The following is a 15,784-nucleotide window of genomic DNA, read 5'->3' as shown; positions in this document are numbered from 1 at the left end:
CGCATCCACCACCACCACATCCACAATCACATCCACATCCACCGCCACATCCACCGCCACATCCACCGCCACATCCACCACCGCATCCACCGCCACATCCACCACCGCCACATCCACCACCACATCCACCACCACCACACCCACCACCACCACATCCACCACCACCACATCCACCACCACCACACCCACCACCACCACCACATCCACCGCATCCACCACCACCACATCCACCACTTCCTCCACATCCACCACCTCCACATCCACCACCACCACATCCACCACCACCGCATCCACCACCACCGCATCCACCACCACCACATCCACCACCACCACAATCACCACCACATCCACCACCTCATCCACCACCTCATCCTCCACCGCATTCACCACCACCACATCCACACCACTTTCACCACATCACCACCACATTCACCACCACATCCACCATCACATCCACCACCCCCACCACCACCACCACATCCACCATCACATCCACCATCACCTCCACATCCACCATGACATCCACCGCCACATTCACCACCACATCCACCACCACCACATCGACCACCACCGCATCGACCACCACCGCATGCACCACCACCACCACACCCACCACCACTGCATCCACCACCACATCCACTACAACCACCACCACCGCATCCACCACATCCACCACCACATCCACCACCACATCCACCATCACCACCACATTCACCATCACATCCACCACCACCACCACATCCACCGCATCCACCACCACATCCACCACCACATCCACCACTTGCACCGCATCCACCACCACCACATCCACCACATCCACCACCGCATCCACCACCACCACCACCACATCCACCACCACATCCACCACCACCACATCCACCACCACCTCATCCACCACCTCATCCACCACTGCATCCACCACCACTACATCCACCACACCCACCACCATCACTTCCACCACCACCACCGCATCCACCATCACAACCACATCCACCATCACATCCACCATCACATCCACCACCACCACCACATCCACATCCACCATCACCTCCATATCCACCATAAAATCCACCGCCACATCCACCACCACCACATCCACCACCACATCCACCATCACATCCACCACCACCACATCCACCGCATCCGCCACCACATCCACCACCACCACCACCGCATCCACCACCACTACATCCACCACACCCACCACCATCACTTCCACCACCACCACCGCATCCACCATCACCACCGCATTCACCATCACAACCACATCCACCATCACATCCACCACCACCACCACATCCACCGCATCCACCACCACATCCACTACCACATCCACCACTTCCACCGCATCCACCACCACCACATCCACCACCACCACCACATCCACCACCGCATCCACCACCACCACATCCACCACCACCTCATCCACCACCTCATCCACCACCGCATCCACCACCACTACATCCACCACACCCACCACCATCACTTCCACCACCACCACCGCATCCACCATCACAACCACATCCACCATCACATCCACCATCACATCCACCACCACCACATTCACCACCACCTCCATATCCACCATGAAATCGACCGCCACATCCACCACCACATCCACCACCACCACTACATCCACCACCACCACATCCACCACCACTTCCACCGCATCCACCACCACCACATCCACCACCACCACCACCACATCCAACACAAGTTACGTACCTCAGAAGGATGAATGGCTTAGGCTGCATTAATAATGTCGGGGAACCTGTTAATTAATAGCAAAACGTCAGTCTCAGCTAATGTGTTTAACCCGTTGAGCTATCTTAAAGTTAAAACAAAGGAAAATCAGGCCCTCTTTTCTAGATAATTTGTGTTTGATAATTAAATACAATAACATTAGTAAACTCTAAAATAATAAAACAAAAAAAACAGGATGTGCAGCGACCACATACAAATACATATTTAAAGTGTTGTGGTATGTTTTACTATGTTGTGCTATGGAATGTATGCTAAATTGGTTATGTGCTTAGCATTATATGCCACCATAGGGTCAACATAAAGTCCAGGCTTAGGAGAGAAGAAATGAAAAAAACTTTTTGTCAAAGATCATATCAGCCCAGTGCAGTGATATCCACCACCGCCACATCCACCACCACCGCCACATCCACCACCACCGCCACATCCACCACCACCGCCACATCCACCACCGCCACATCCACCACCGCCACATCCACCACCGCCACATCCACCACCACCACATCCACCACCACATCCACCGCATCCACCACCAACACATCCACCACCACCACCACAACCATCACCACCTCATCCACCACCTCATCCACCACCGCATCCACCACCACCACATCCACCACCACCGCATCCACCACCACACCCACCACCACATCCACTACAACCACCACTGCATCCACCACCACCACCGCATCCACCACCACCACATCCACCGCATCCACCACCACATCAACCATCACCACCACAATCACCACCACATCCACCATCACCACCACATCCACCACCACATCCACCACCACCACATCCACCACCACTTCACCACCGCATCCACCACCACCACATCCACCGCCACATCCACCACTGCATCCACCACCGCATCCACCACCACCACATCCACCACCGCCGCATCCACCACCACACCCACCACCACATCCACTACAACCACCACCGCATCCACCACCACCACCGCATCCACCACATCCTCTGCATCCACCACCACCACATCCTCTGCATCCACCACCACCACATCCACCGCATCCACCACCACATCCACCACCACATCCACCATCACCACGACAATCACCAACACATCCACCATCACCACCACATCCACCACCACATCCACCACCACATCCACCACCACTTCACCACCGCATCCACCACCACCACATCCACCGCCACATCCACCGCCACATCCACCGCCACATCCACCGCCACATCCACCACCGCATCCACCACCACATCCACCACCGCCACATCCACCACCACACCCACCACCACCACACCCACCACCACCACATCCACCACCACCACACCCACCACCACCACCACATCCACCGCATCCACCACCACCACCACCACATCCACCACTTCCTCCACATCCACCACCTCCACATCCACCACCACCACATCCACCACCACCGCATCCACCACCACCGCATCCACCACCACCACATCCACCACCACCACATCCACCACCACATCCACCACCTCATCCACCACCACCACCTCATCCACCACCGCATTCACCACCACCACATCCACCACCACTTTCACCACATCACCACCACATCCACCATCACCACCACATCCACCATCACATCCACCACCCCCACCGCCACCACCACATCCACCATCACATCCACCATCACCTCCACATCCACCATGACATCCACCGCCACATTCACCACCACATCCACCACCACCACATCGACCACCACCGCATCGACCACCACCGCATGCACCACCACCACCACACCCACCACCACTGCATCCACCACCACATCCACTACAACCACCACCACCGCATCCACCACATCCACCACCACATCCACCACCACATCCACCATCACCACCACATTCACCATCACATCCACCACCACCACCACATCCACCGCATCCACCACCACATCCACCACCACATCCACCACTTGCACCGCATCCACCACCGCATCCACCACCACCACCACCACATCCACCACCACATCCACCACCACCACATCCACCACCACCTCATCCACCACCTCATCCACCACCGCATCCACCACCACTACATCCACCACACCCACCACCATCACTTCCACCACCACCACCACCGCATCCACCATCACAACCACATCCACCATCACATCCACCATCACATCCACCACCACCACCACATCCACATCCACCATCACCTCCATATCCACCATAAAATCCACCGCCACATCCACCACCACCACATCCACCATCACATCCACCACCACCATCACATCCACCACCACCACCACCACATCCACCACCACCACCACCACATCCACCGCATCCGCCACCACATCCACCACCACATCCACCACATCCACCACCACCACATCCACCACCACCACATCCACCACCACCACCACATCCACCACCGCATCCACCACCACTACATCCACCACACCCACCACCATCACTTCCACCACCACCACCGCATCCACCATCACCACCGCATCCACCATCACAACCACATCCACCATCACATCCACCACCACCACCACATCCACCGCATCCACCACCACATCCACTACCACATCCACCACTTCCACCGCATCCACCACCACCACATCCACCACCACCACCACATCCACCACCGCATCCACCACCACCACATCCACCACCACCTCATCCACCACCTCATCCACCACCGCATCCACCACCACTACATCCACCACACCTACCACCATCACTTCCACCACCACCACCGCATCCACCATCACAACCACATCCACCATCACATCCACCATCACATCCACCACCACCACATTCACCACCACCTCCATATCCACCATGAAATCGACCGCCACATCCACCACCACATCCACCACCACCACTACATCCACCACCACCACATCCACCACCACTTCCACCGCATCCACCACCACCACATCCACCACCACCACCACCACATCCAACACCGCATCCACCACCACCACATCCACCAGCACATCCACCACCTCATCCGCCACCTCATCCACCACCGCATCCACCACCATCACTTCCACCACCACATCCACCACCGCATCCACCACCACCACATCACCACCACCACCACCACATCCACCACCACCACCACATCACCACCACCACCACATCACCACCACATCCACCACATCCACCACCACATCCACCACCACATCCACCACCACATCCACCCCCACATCCACCACCACCACCACCACATCCACCACCACCACCACATCTATATGTGTGTGGCTCTGTGTGTGTGTAGGTGCAAATGCAATGTTCTTGGATTTTTGTCACAATAAAATGCACTGAACATAATCTTCACAAAAGTTATTTACAAACGTTTAAGCTATGGCCATTATAAATTACAATTACTTTTATTTAAGTATTAATTATTTACAAAATTAAAAGCCATTGTTATTTGTAATATCAAGACATCTAAGTCAATACAACACACATTGCATTACAAATGCTATAGGTGTCACATTTGCAAAAGTTAAAACTATTGACATTGTAACTGACAAAGCTATTAATTTTGCTACTTTCAAAACCAACACATAATAAAAAAAGTTTCATTTACAATACCAATAGCTCAAACTTTCCTAATGCGAGACCTATTGCATTTCCAATGCTTGTTTTTATATTGCAAACTAAAGTAGATGCATAAAAGGAGATACGGCCGGTGGCCGTGAAACTGAAAGTACGGCCGGCCGGCCGTGAATTATTAGGGGATGAGCAAGATTGAAATTATGCTAATCACGGTCTACGTATTCCAGATTGTTCACTAACCTGATAGTTTTTCATAGTCTTTGCCAGTGCCCTCCCAGTTAATGTAGGAGTCTGACTGTCAAGAGCGCATGAAAGGGCTTGTGTTGTGTGTCACATTTTGCATTCATGTTTTAAATGTGAGTTGTGCTTGATTTTGCTGTTAACGGGAGTGCATGGGGGGGTCGCACTGAAAAACGTAAAACCTGTTGCTTCTGTTGATGATCCAGCTCTCTCCTGCAGAGACTATTAAATCCACTACCAACAGTAAACAAAAAGTAACGCATGCATACTAAAACAAGTCACCAGAAGTCATGAGAAGAGAAATGCAAACTAAAGTAGATGCATGAAAGGAGACACGGCCGGCGGCCGTGAATAATTAGGGGTGAGAGCACGCTGAGAAGCTGCCTTTGATGTGGTAATGAGAGGCAGGCAGGCGGCTGGTGGCATTGTGCACGCGCTTTTTACGGCTTGCGCTTGCGCAATGCCCTAAAAAGTGCACATGCACTTGAAGAAATCGCCAGTGGAATCGTGCTTGTTTAAACGCTGTTTAAGCCCCTATAGAGCTTCCAGCTGTGCACATGCGCACAGCAGGCGAGCCCTAAAAAACCCTTGTTGAAAACTAAAGAAAAGCAGAACAAGCCTATTGAAGTGTTAATAGTGAAGATCCTGGTGGGAAAGTCTTATTTCAGTTCACCACCTAACTAGTTTAATAGGATTACAGTTTACCACCATAAGAGAGTTGAGCGATGTTTGGATTGAGACAGGGAATTTTGATAGGGAGATTAGGAGGAATTCTTTTGTGAATGGGTTAAGCTTAAGGTGGTGGTTGTGCGACATTCAAGATTGAATGTTAGCAACAAAGTAGGGCCACAAATGTAACATCTTTTTGGAGCTAAATTTCAGATGGTGGATTTCCTCAGCGTAAAGAAGATACTAATTATTAGAGCTCATTGGAACACAAGCCGAAGGTTCCATGTAGAGGTTGAAGAGGATGGAGGGTGGAATAGAAACCTTTTTGAAGCTTCGCAGGGTTGGAGAGGAAGTTGATTTTCAAAGTATGTTGAGAACAAACTGAGGACTAGGCCCTTCAGCCCCATACTCTCTTTTAGGATTTTCAGGATAGTGGTGTGATGATTCACATTTTCAAAGGCCATTGGTAGGTCTACGAGGATAAGGAGGCACGATAAGTATTTATTCAGTAGAGACGTATTGTCATCGTCTATTTTCCAGGCTGTAGTCTTGATACTGTATCAGTACTTGAATCCTGATTAAACTTCTTCTAGAAGGTCGTTTCCGTCAGTAAATAGTTTGAGCTAGGTGCGTTACAGCTCGCCAAGACTTTGGCCATAAGGGTATGGCGAAACATTTGCCGATCTGCTCCAGATGTGTTTTTTCAGTAGTGGTGCCTATTAACAAGTAGCAGTAGACCCACTTTTTACCTGTTCAAGTGTAGTAATTTCTGTCTCCTGTAGGTTACCAGAATGTGACTGTTATGGAGGTCCTGGCACCAAGAGGTATAGAAGTTATCCAGGATTGTAAGAGAGGCTGAGGTTAACTATGTTAGAATTTGTGGATTAGCAGGGAAGTGATCAATTGATAATTCATTTTCTTTATTCAGTGTCTTTTAATTCCTAAAAGGCTCCTGACGGTGGGAGATAAAGTGTCCACTTGCCTTCGACTCGTAGATATACAACTTAAGAAGAAATAATGGGGGTGCATCTCGGAGAAGGCGCTTTAGAGCTAATAACATGAACCAGGAAAAAAATCAGCATGGCATGGTAATAGATCTGAATGCGTGTAGATGAATTGGGTACGAGAGAACATCTTTAGATTTGGGCGGAGAGATGCATGCTACAAATGATTAGGTTAAGCGCTGAGGTTATCCCCCCTCCAACGCCACTGAAGTTGCTCTCCCTCAAAGACTAAGCCTATTTTGATATTTTTTACATTTCAGTTACGCCTTTATAATGTTTTTTCCCCCACATTTAATTTACAAGCCGAATCTGTACCCTTTCCCCCACAAGTTGGGGATTGGAAGATGGCCAGGGTTTGTGATGTACCCAGAAGGAGCCTTAGAAATACATAAAGTATGGCAAAGCATATATTTTTGCATAAATCAAAAAATAGTGCTTTTTACAAAAGCTTGTTTGTTTTTTTCTCTAAAAGAAGCACATACAAAAGGTCTCCCTTCCTAAGATTGTCTTCTTCATCCCAGCTTTCAAATTCGGGTTGAGAGGAAAAATATTTATTACTGGTTATACAATTTTCTTCGTGATGGTATATATTTCATATTTTTGCGATTTCTAGCGACTTCTAATTTGTGGGAGAAACCCAACTTCTATTCAGAGGAGGTGCATGAAAGCTGCCCATTTATGGAAACTAGACCGACTTTCAAAATCAGTAAGAGGCTATTTGGACCAGTTGTTTAGACTAGACGTGGCATTCCCCGAGCAAGTATGAATCCAAAAATATATATAAGGTGGGGACAAATCGAAATAGGCATAATTGTTTTCACTGTTAATTTTATGCACTGAAGTACAATCTAAGACCGTAATGTACTGCTGTGTTTGACCGACTCTTGCGTTCACACACATATAGTCCCAGGTCGTTATTAGGTTGTTTGTGAACTGCGGATCTGTGCTGTTTGCACCCACAATATGCTACCAGTTAAACTGCTCTAAATCACAGGAGCAAACATTCTGATGAAATCCATAACATTTTAAACTTTGTTTTGAAGAAACCGACACGTTGTTGATATGTCATAAATTAGTATAATCTGGTTTGTTCTTTGAAGGTTTTATCTATCTGTTTTAATAGATATTACTCCGCTATTCTTTTTGTAATGCTTTACAAATTTGTACTCTTCAATTTTGCAGTTTAATTACTACGACCTTTTCTAGTTTTTATCTCAGACTCGGGTTTGCGCTACCTTATACATGGAGTATAAATGTGCATCACGCCGCTGTAACCGCATTAAATGCCTCTGAATAAAGTAATTGTCTCTAAGTTGCATGAAATAATTGATCCACCCCACACCTCTTTATTTTTATCCTGTGCAGTTAATTATTTATAAAGTTCATCAAAATGCAGCTGATCATTTAAGTTTAGGACTAAAATGTATTGGATCATATCCGCAATATTGGAAAACCTTTATGCTTGATCGCCTTAAACACACAAATGTGTTTTAAAATCCTGATTCTGGGGGTGAAGTGCTTACAAAAGTTAGGGATTAGATATCTGACTAATAGCTTTGTTGTTATTGCAACAGTAGGACAGTATGTCACCCTCAATTTAAGCATTTTACTTGTCCCTCTGCATGAAGTGCAAATCTCAGGGTAGTTATCAGGGGTGACACGTTGTTAGAACGTTACCCTAAATTGATCTAGAATTACTATGGTGTGTATTTTCATTTCCTAGATGTGGTTAAGTCCCTGGCATTCCCAAGTAAATAAATAGAAAAGTATATTTAGACTTGAATTTCAGTGTTCCATAACCCATTTTATAATCTTGATGAAAGGTATGATTGCACAGATTATACACAACTTCTAAATGTGGCAGATGTGCATGTAGTTATCATGAGGCATCCTATCTTGTATTAAAAAAAGCTAACTGGCAGGACAATCTACACAAATCATAGCATGTGCTCAAGGAAATCTAGATAAGACCTAAAGAGAATGCATCATATTCGGACAATGGGCAAATAATCCTTATTATTTTGTTGTAAAATGAACTCTGTTGTCTTGTTTGCCTACAGATGTAAGCTGTCTGGCCTGGGAGTCCACAGCTCAAACAGTGGCACTGCTGTCATCCTGCAAGGCAGTCGTGTTAAGAGACCATCAGATCCAAGCTACAGTACTTTTCACCATCTGCCAGCAGTGATAAAATGTAGCTACATCTCATATATATATGTTCGCGCTTAACAAATGCTAAAAATAAATAAATATGGAACACTGTCCCGCAATCCATACGATCTAGCCCAAATTTGATATCATTTAGGAAAAAACTGAAAACCTGGTTATTTAATCTTTAAAAATTCCCACTTATCCATGATACCTTATAGGAGAGCATACATCAGTACAGCGCCGAGACGCCTGCGGGCAATTGTTCGCGCTTAACAAATGCTAAAAATAAAAAAATAAATAAAAAATAAATAAATAAATATTCTGCTGGCTTCATTTGAACTGAAGCTACTGCATCTGGTATGTACAGCCTCAATTTTAACCCCAAGGAGGAGGTACTTGGGCATATGGGATTACTTTCATATTGTAGTGTCCACGCAGACAATTTCCACTGGGCAAGATGGGGGTTGCCCACATCTTTTCTTGTATCACTTCCTCTGGGAATGTCAGAATGAGATGTGTTCATAGCGTCAAAGGGTAATTCAATTTAAAGCGCTAAGACATGAGTAACCGACGTCTTTATAAAAGTTGAAGCATTTCGTGGGGACAAAAACATGCAATTGTAAAACATTACAGCATAAAATCTTGGAGGGTAGGAGTCTATGTTAATTTTAGAGTAAGGTCGAGATAAGAAAATGGGTATTACATGATATTGTGAATAACTAACCTCTGGTATCGCTAAACAAGATACTGAAAAACCTTTGTAACAGTGGTGTACTTGCATTAACAAGTGGTACATAATAACCTAAAACAGAGTGAGTGATACATAAATGGAGATGGTTGTTGAAGGGAATATGGGAAACTAGTTTGAGGTAATATATGATGTGTTCATATCTGCAGACCAGCCCAAGAATTAATGGGACACTGCACATGTAAATTTGTTTTCACAGTATTCCATAACAGAATCATGAAAGAGCTGTACAGTTTTAATAGAACAGCAAACCCAGTGCAAGTACCAATATCATACTCTGAGTTTACCTCGGTAGCATAAGCTACCCAGGCATTAAATAGGTCCATGTTACTACTATGTATTGCGTGTTAATCAGTACTTCGCTATTGCTGGAACATCTGGAAGGCTGTTCGTTAGTGCTTTGACAGAGTTTTCCCTTGGCAAGGTCTCTTGTAAAGTATTATTATCTCCAGCAGTACCGAATACTGCGTAACTAATGTTATATCGATCTTTGCAAACCTATCTTTGTTAAATGTAAAATGAAAAGATGCTAATCAAGCGAAATTCTGTCAATAAGATTAACCTACATTGATAACGTAGTTCACGTAAATTACAAAATTTATCTTTGAAAACATTTACATGAGTAATTATTTCAGCTGAACATATGTGAGCTGTTATCGTAATCGGATAAAAAGTTCATTACAACTTTTGTTCATGTAAATCTGTATAAATTAAAGTAGTTCAAACCATCTCAGGTAAAAAGTGTGATTATTTTATTGATGGAAAGTAATCCGGATGAATTCAGTGCATGTTCTTACACAGAGTTCTTGAGATAAGCCTAATAGAAACTAAGCAGGGACCGGAAAGGAATGCCAAATGTAGCAGTGTATGCATACTGGTAATAACTTATAGACTGATCACATAGGGCTTTAAGGGCCTCAAGCAGCTTGACTGTTGCGTATTAGTTCAAGGTCTCTCAATATGACCGAATAAAACTAGGAAAGGGCATGTAGCATTGAACATGAAGCAAAGGTAGACAATGTTTAGGGGTGTACCAAACGTTGCATGCCTAAGCTGTACCACAATGGCCCTTAATTAAAGGTCAAAAATGTTTGCCTAACTATATATGCCTATTACTTGTAGGGTAAGTGACGGGGAGTGACCTCACAGCTACAAAGAACATTGTAGACGAAACACTCCTAAACAAGTCTCTGCTGATAGAAATTGTTATTTCTCTAGTAAGAAAAGACATCCTTTTTCACTGAATCAGTTCATTCTTTCCTGGTCAGGCGTAAAAAAAATGAAGTACACACTTCTCTCTACGACCAGCAAGTTGTCAATTTTAACTGATTCACTTGCTATATTTAAACAACAATTTTATGAAATCTCACTTTCCAAAAATCTTATATTCTCTACAAACTCTAGTCACAAAAATGAAATGTAATTCTAACAAAACAAATTAAAAATAAAAAGTCCATTATATTTGAGGTTTCTCCGTGAAGATCTAAGTAACAGTAGAAAGGTAGGAAAACGAAACATATCATTAAATTAACTGTGAACATGTATGGGTTGCCATCGTCTCGTATATAATTTTTAAAAAATGTTCCTAGTTTTCTTCAAGGAAAAAGCATGTTTTTTCATAACTGGATTTGTAAAATTAAACCTGAAACACAGTCATCAAGCCTGGCTGCAATTGTGCTTCCCAGCCCATCAAAATAATTTTGTTCACTGTCACTAAAGCCTGCTCCAGACCTTTCTCTTGCACGCTCAACAGTTTTAAACTAATAGTGCCTTAAACCATGTCAGAAGAGGTGACCTCTGAACTGTGCATCCATCCAAGAATCCAACCTTTTTAATTTCCCAAAATTCACAGTAGATTTTATGACTGATCTGGCTTTCTGATTTAACAAGCCCATTAGATTTTTGAATCTGGAATCCAGTATAACACATACATTACTTGCTGTTAAAACTTATCTAGTAATTTTTTTTAATTTTTTGAGACCATATGTAATTTTTAATCAAAATATATTATACATATGATTGTTATTCACAGGGTATTATCGTGTGTGTGTGTCATTTCGTCTGCTGCCGAATTATTAGTGGAGAGAATATATATAGAAAAACTGCAACGGTCTCCCGCCATAAATTCTCAGCAACCCCGCTGTGTGGGACTGACTGGTTATGTTATGTTATTTAGATTATGTAAGGCACAACCGCTACCAAAAAAGGGTTTCCCGGTGCCAACCTGAAAGGAACAGAGAAAGAGGGGAACGAAAATTGGTTGAACAGCCAAGTTTTTAGGCATTTGCGGAAGTTCCCGTAGGCAGTTTCACTGCGGAGCGACACAGGAAGAACGTCCCATAAGGAGGGACCCAAGCAGGAAAAAGATCTACCGCCCATTTATGACAGTCTGATTCTAGTGATCGAAAAGTTTGCCTCAGTGGTAGAGCAAAAAGTGCGTGAGGACAAATAAGGGTGAGCCAGGGCTTGTAGGTATTGAGGAGCCACTCCAGATTTGATCTTATACATATAGCTTAGGGCTTTGAACTCTATTTGGTTCTCTACCCTGAGCCAATGATGGTCACCCAGAGAGCCAGAAATAGGGGCTGCTCTGGGGACTTCACAGAGCAGTCTGGCGGCGGAGTTCTGCACCACCTGCAGCTTGTGTATCATATCTTTGTTAACCCCCAGATAAAGAATGTTACCGTAGTCCAGTCTAGAGGTGACAAAAGCCTGTGTGTATGTATGTATTGCGACTTATATAGCGCACGTATCACCCAAAGGCATCAAGGCGCTTGCCTTGGGAACCCGTCCTGGCTTTTTCCCTGTGAGATAACCCCTACTGGGCATCCCCAAGGTGAAAGCCAGGCATCCCGCAGTGGGTGGGCCGCCGTAATGGAGATTAAGCAAGCTATTGCCCAGAGTTGCAGCATGGGACCCCATGATTAGAGTAGGCACCGAGGCGAGAATTATCGAGTCCGTGGACATTATTGGGCTCAGGACCCTGCCGCGTCGGGAATTGAACCCTGGTCCCGGGCCAGACCTCTGCATCAGGGTCTGCCGCTCTAATCAGTGAGCCACACTCCTCCACCAGCCTTGACTACAGTTCTGAGTGGGACTAGGCAACATCTAGATAATCTTTTTGAGCCATTTCAGGATGGTGAAACAGGTTGCAGCCACCTTCACGACTTGTTGCCTCATAGATAATTGATAATCGATGATTAAGCCTAGATTGTGAATTTGGCAGGAGGGCTGAGGAAAAGCACCCATCTCAGCGGGCCAGTGTTGGGAACCCCAAAGATCTTTATTTTCCCCCAAAATCAGGACCTCCGTTTTCTCTCCATTGAATTGTGGTAACAGTAGGGGTTCTTGGCCCCCAAGGACCCTCAGCATCCGAGGGGATTTCATCCCCCAACCAGTAATGCAACAACCAGTAGTGAACCAGGAGGCGGGTTGGCAGATCGGTGGACAAAGGGTGTGGGGCCTCCGAGCTCTCAGCAAAACCGCTATGTGGGGCTTACTAGTGGTAACAGGAGGGGTTCTTGGCCTCCAAGGACCCTCAGCTTCCAAGGGGACTTCATTCCCCGACAAGTAGTGCACCAGTTGGCGGATTTGCAGAGTAGTGGACAAAGGAGACCGGGCCTCTGATAAGCTGCATTAGGATTCACGGTTACACTGGGGACGGGGTAGCGTTGAGCACCACGGGAGATCCAGGGGTTCCCACGTGTTGAGAGAAAGGAGGAAAAAAATGATAATGTCCCCTCTAACACACCCATGGGGCCAGGGTACCTCTACCCTTTATTTACTTTGCACAGACATGTTCAGCACAGGGGACCTGGCAAGTGCCAGTAGGTAAAAAAAAAAAATGTATATGTGTGTGTATATATGAGCAAGGTGTTTTTGCAATATCGAAATGCGTTAGTTTGGTCTGTGTTTTTGCTCAAATGATTTAAGAATAAATTAATCACTGGAAAATAGCAGCTGGAGTGCGATCCTCCTTTCTTCTCCCAAGAAGGATTTGTGTGTGTATATACATATAATATAATTAATATAATATAATATATATATATATATATATATATATATATATATATATATATATATTATACACAAACAGATAAATCACTTAATAGCTTGCACTGGCAAATATTGTCCAATTTAATGGGCTCCTGTTTTCTACATTGTTGTATATGAATCAACATGTGCTCAGCCACAATAAACCTCAAGTGTCACTGACCAATGTATCTTCCATGGGCGTTAAGATACTTTTCCAATATTACGTGCCAAAGCCTGTTTTTACTATCTCACTTTGTTTTGTATCTTCTGCACAGAATAAACAACGGTGCCTCACTTTCGTTTGTATGTGTATCATAAATAATGTGTGGTTTAAATTAAGCGCTGGATTAGATATATCTGCCAGCATATGTTTGCTCCAGAGGTATGTGAAAGTATTCTAAATGCATACAATAGTTTACTACGTGCTGTGCTACAATGAACTTTTCAGATCCAGTTTTTGGGGCACAGGTTGTTGATTGGTGTCCTACACTCAGGCTGTTTTCCATACAAGAAAGCTTAAACTTTCTATCTATTTAACACATTTGGTCTCCATTCCAAATGTTATTAATGGCAGGATTTGAGTAAGAAATTTCAACCACAAACATTAACAACGCCTGGAAATGTCCTTGATAATGTGGAGTAGGGTGGAATTTGTCCGTAGAGCAGATTGAAAGGGGAGAAGGAGTGACCATGTAAGAGGGTGGAGGGTGGTGTCTGGTATACTGAAACGGAGTTGAGCAGCAAAGTGGGTCGATGAGACCAGGTGCAGGCAGGGGAGGGATGTCGTCTATAATGAAAGGAGGGGAGACCCAGGGAAAAGACTGGGATTGGGGAGAGACCGTGATGGGAAGCAAGCATTGGAGGGACAGACTGACAACCCAACAAGTGGGAGAGGTAAGGTAAGATGGATTAAACATGAGAGGAGGCAGATAGGGGTCATGGGTTACAAGTATTTCCCCCATCACCCCCCCCCCCCCCACATAATCAATTGATTCCCTTGCTTTAAGCAACTTAAGCAACCATAACGTTTTCATTGAAATGATCGGTCTTCAAGCAGTAGAGAGACTTTGAGAAAAAAGGCTTCCATGAATGAATGGACAAATGAGGCATTTTGAACCATGCTATCCGCCAGAATAGTGTCCTGGCACACACGAAAATAATGCAAGGAAAGTGACACAGATGCTTTTTTCTCATATTTGATTACAGCGTATGATCCACTGATGAGTACATCTATTTCATAGGTTATGACTCTAGAACCTAAAGTTGTATATTGGAAGAGTCACAATGGTCATCCAGAGGAATGGTGCCACCTGGAGCCAGCAGCTGAGCATCTTTCGTTCCAGCCCGACACACTTTCTGTTGAACACCACTGCAGAGAGCTTTCGGGCAGAGCTGCTTCAAGATCTGCAGAGTGAGAAACTTAGTGAACAATTTAAGGTAAATATAACACCAGCAGGACTTTGGGGGTAAATGTCGAGGTTGTTTTAAGGGTAGACATAGTAGAAGAATATTTGCACTTACTGGAAAAAGTTAAGGTCTGTTTGCTTACCCTGGGAAAATGTGTGTACCTCTCAAAGTAGAACATACATGGAAGAAAAGGTGGTTTAAAGGTGCTCCTGGCTATGCTGCCGCTGTTTACAACTCAAGC

At 45.4% G+C, this 15,784-nt stretch overlaps 1 protein-coding gene across 3 annotated transcripts in view; it reads left to right on the top strand.

The window, feature by feature from the left end:
• AP5B1 (adaptor related protein complex 5 subunit beta 1) overlaps window positions 1–15,784 on the top strand; it is an 80,677-nt gene that overhangs the window by 44,929 nt on the left and 19,964 nt on the right. For 2 of the 3 annotated variants that reach the window (XM_086921875.1, XM_086921874.1), the window contains exons 2-4: window positions 9,266–9,413; window positions 9,674–9,710; window positions 15,378–15,573. In XM_086921875.1, the coding sequence (XP_086778001.1) occupies window positions 15,421–15,573 (153 nt within the window). In that variant the 5' untranslated portion in view covers window positions 9,266–9,413; window positions 9,674–9,710; window positions 15,378–15,420. The remainder of the gene's footprint in view (window positions 1–9,265; window positions 9,414–9,673; window positions 9,711–15,377; window positions 15,574–15,784) is intronic. The other variant, XM_086921876.1, reaches the window with a different exon arrangement.

The sequence above is a fragment of the Lissotriton vulgaris genome, chromosome 5 (genome assembly GCF_964263255.1).
Source record: "Lissotriton vulgaris chromosome 5, aLisVul1.2, whole genome shotgun sequence".
In the NCBI taxonomy this organism is placed as follows: domain Eukaryota; kingdom Metazoa; phylum Chordata; class Amphibia; order Caudata; family Salamandridae; genus Lissotriton; species Lissotriton vulgaris.
The sequence above is the reverse complement of the archived record's forward strand: the minus strand, read 5'-3'. Positions and strand labels throughout refer to the sequence as shown.